Here is a 3979-nt window from a genome sequence, read left to right as displayed (position 1 = left end):
TATTATTATTATTATTATTACTACTACTACTACTACCTCTAATAATAATATTTTTTATTTGGTTGGACTATCACTGTCACAATGTGTTGGGTTACTTTGACGGTAAATATATTCCCTCTCTGAAATCATAATTTCAGTTACTTTACTCCACGGTTTCACTTTGAATATATATATATATATATATATATATATATATATATATATATATATATATATATATATATATATATTGACATGTTGTTATATCCCCTCAATTAATATACTGTATTCATGACGTAATACAAAAGGAAAAAGAAAATCAAAACACTAAAAAAATAACCTGCTTGTTTTATTGACCACAAAGTCACAGTGTGGCAATCAATTGCAGGCAAGTTAAACTTCCGTGATAAAGCGGAACGAATATTAAATCACATGAGCCTCCAGTATGACATATATTCTTTGTGACACTACGCTACAGTGCTCAAACTCGTTATATTTGCTTCAGGTACGACAATAAAGGGGACCCGTCACAAACAAACCGCATCGTCCTGTTTTATTCCATCTAAGACATCTAAAAACGGCAGAGAAGTTTATACTTTTTTTCACGCCCCGTATGTTCTGGTAGCCCACAGTGTATGAATGACCTCACAGATTTGGATCTCAATCAAGAGACGCAGCGCCTCCCCTCCGTTTTGTGGGGTTGAAACAGCGACGTGGAGGAACACAATAACTAACAAAAAGCAACACATTATGCTAAACTAGACTCAAGAGATTTACACTGTTAAGCTATTATAGCAAGGAACGAGGTACGATACTGCTGACATTAACTGACATTCTCAGAAATCTGAACCGGTGAGTATGTGCTTGCATTAGTCTCCATTGCAATTACGAGGAGTCCATATCAAATGAACTCCACTGACATAAGGCCTACGTTGTTACGAAATGTTTGCATGTTGTAACACACTGATTTAAACGGAAAGCCTGAATTGCTGGGGCTTGTCGAAGCTCTTTTTTTTATTATTATTTTAACTGGACTTTATATTTCCGTCCCGGGGAGAAATAACAGCTATATCTGACAGTATGTAGGCTCCTCCCCTGGACAAGTATCTTCACGTAAGTGATACATAATAAGCAGCGCTTACACTTTTTTTTACTCAAGTCACGTCCTTAAACGTGGTGAAAGCTATTATAAAATACAGGATCATGCACATGCATTATTTTTTTGTACTTATTTTCTAATCACCCTGTAGGCCTATATATTTGCTGCAGGTGATAACAACATGAATTATCACATAAATGTATTTCCACGAGAGTTGTACGAATTGAACTCCAGTTATATGACAAACTATAGCATATATATATATATATATATATATATATATATATATATATATATATATATATATATATATATATATAATTAAAGAATTTTTTTTTTTAATGTACACAAAAAGTTTAAAAGATTAAAAAATCTTATTTTCAGGATGTTTCAGGCAAAAGCCCTCCTTAAGCTGTTTTTTTTTTTTTTTAAAGTAAACACAGTGCAGTAAACTTGTTGTTATTCAAGAATTGTAATTGTACAAACATGTTGTGGATGATGTCATGGTTATTAGAATAGAATGTTTATTCCCAGAGGTTCCAAAGTTCCCAGTTTGAAGATAAATTCTCGTTCCTTTTGTTTCTGAGCAATATTTGTTCCATAGCACTGATTGATCACACAGACTGTGATGTCTTCAGCAGTGTGATCATCTCTGTTGAAGTGATGGGCTACTGGAAATGCAGTGGTGTTAATGCTAATGCTTCTTAAGTGTTCTACAAGCCGGTCTGCTAAATGCCTTTTAGTTTCCCCAATATACATAAGAACATAAGAAAGTTTATATACGAGAGGAGGCCATTCAGCCCATCTTGCTCGTTTGGTTGTTAGTAGTTTATTGATCCCAGAATCTCATCAAGCAGCTTCTTGAAGGATCCCAGGGTGTCAGCTTCAACAACATTACTGGGGAGTTGGTTTGATACCCTCACAATTCTCTGTGTAAGAAAGTGCCTCCTATTTTCTGTTCTGAATGCCCCTTTATCTAATCTCCGTTTGTGCTGTAGATGGGGCTTGTTTTAAAATTGTAAAGTTTCTTTGCACAATGACATCATCCACAGAATATTTGTATAATTACAATTCTTGAATAACAACTGCACTGTCTTTTCTTTTTAAACAGATGAAGAAGGGCTTTTGCCCAAAACGTCCTGAAAATAAAATATGTTTTAATCTTTAAAAAAACCTTTTGTATACATTTAAAAAAAAAAACTTTTCTTTCATATGCCTTCAGTTTTGTACACTGCAGTTATATATATATATATATATATATATATATATATAGGGCAGCTGGCTCTTTGAGCTAATATATATATATATATATATATATATATATATATATATATATATATATGAATACGTGTGCTACAGAGTTCAAACACATTTGCTCAGTAAGTAGTGTTTAATTAAATTCACTGTAATTTACAAATTGTTAAAATTGCAGACAACACAGGAGGAGTGGCAAACACTGTTGAAGCAGCAAAGGTCATTCAAAATGATCAAGACAGCATTCAGAACTGGGCAGACACATGGCAAATGACATTTAATAGAGAAAAGTGTAAAGTACTGCACTCAAGCAATAAAAATGTGCATTATAAATATAACATGGGACATAATGAAATTGAAGAAGGGATCTATGAAAAAGACCTAGGAGTTTATGTTGACTCAGAAATGTCTTCATCTAGACAATGTGGGGAAGCTATAAAAAAGGCCAACAAGATGCTCGGATATATTGTGAGAAGTGTTGAATTTAAATCAAGGGAAGTAATGTTTAGAAAAATATATGTTTTGACCTGTCCATGCTTGAATATTGTCAGGCAGGGCCGAATGACATTTTGCATCTTCTCAGTAGCTTCTCTGATGGTCCAACTTCCCTGTTTTATGCTGTCTCAAAATTAATTTCGTTTATCTATCTATCTATCTATCTATATATATTATATATATATATATATATATATATATATATATATATATATATATATATTTATTACTGTTGTTTAAACCATTTTAATATATACGCCTCTGCCTTTGCTGAGTACAACTGATCTTTTCTAGCTTGATTAACTCAAAGAAAATATTTTAAACCTGACTGAATATAAAGTTACAGTCCTTAGAAATTGACATTTTTTGCAAATGTCATTCATGAACATGATGTATTTAGGCTACCAAACTACAGTACCAAAGTGTTAGGCTCTGGTGCAAGCTTCTCCATTTCAGCCCAACCACGTGAGGTCACATGCCTAAGAGTGCACTTACTGTGAGTCAAGTTGCCATAGCAAGCAAGTGAATATGTGACCTTTCCCATCCAAATGGACATATGCGAATTATTAAATTCTAATTAACACTCTAATACAAGAAGGACTTAACATTTTGAACATATTTCACTTCGGTCTCATTCCTACATCCATCCCTTGAAATTTAACATATTAATATTAGTTAACTACTATTAAAATGTCATATTTCTTTTTAAATTCTTTATAAGATGCAAGCAAAGTAAAAACAATTGCCTTTTTGTGTTTGCAGGAAGTCTAGAGATGAAAATGGGCCTGTTAGTTGAGGAAGATTTTGGGCTCAAATTAACACCACTGGTGGTTATAGAATTAGACAAGAACGCCAATGAAGAAGCCATAAAATGGTTGGTGAAGAGGATAAGGGACAAAAAGGAGCATGGAGGTAAATCATTAATAAACAACCCTGACCTAGTGCCAATAACATTTTGCATCTTCTAGGTGATGTACTTACAATACCTTCTCTGATGGTGTCAAATGAGAACCAACCAAGGGTAAAATTCTGCGGTACTTATTTAAATACAGTTACCGGGACTTTTATTTACTTTTTATCCAACGTGCGTGTGTTTTGTCCACTGTTACAGTCCAGAACATTCCGTTAGAAATAAGTCTCGTCGCAGCAACA

At 33.5% G+C, this 3979-nt stretch overlaps 1 protein-coding gene across 1 annotated transcript in view; it reads left to right on the top strand.

Annotated features, from left to right (window-relative positions):
- The first annotated feature begins 438 nt into the window (after positions 1 to 438).
- ano10a (anoctamin 10a) overlaps positions 439 to 3979 on the top strand; it is a 63172-nt gene continuing 59631 nt past the window's right edge. Inside the window, exons 1-2 of the mRNA XM_034000524.3 lie at positions 439 to 831; positions 3590 to 3739. Of these exons, the coding sequence (XP_033856415.3) occupies positions 3601 to 3739 (139 nt within the window). The 5' untranslated portion in view covers positions 439 to 831; positions 3590 to 3600. The remainder of the gene's footprint in view (positions 832 to 3589; positions 3740 to 3979) is intronic.

Source organism: Acipenser ruthenus, chromosome 4 (genome assembly GCF_902713425.1).
Source record: "Acipenser ruthenus chromosome 4, fAciRut3.2 maternal haplotype, whole genome shotgun sequence".
NCBI classification, from domain to species: Eukaryota; Metazoa; Chordata; class Actinopteri; order Acipenseriformes; family Acipenseridae; genus Acipenser; species Acipenser ruthenus.
This window is presented reverse-complemented; position numbering and strand designations above follow the sequence as displayed.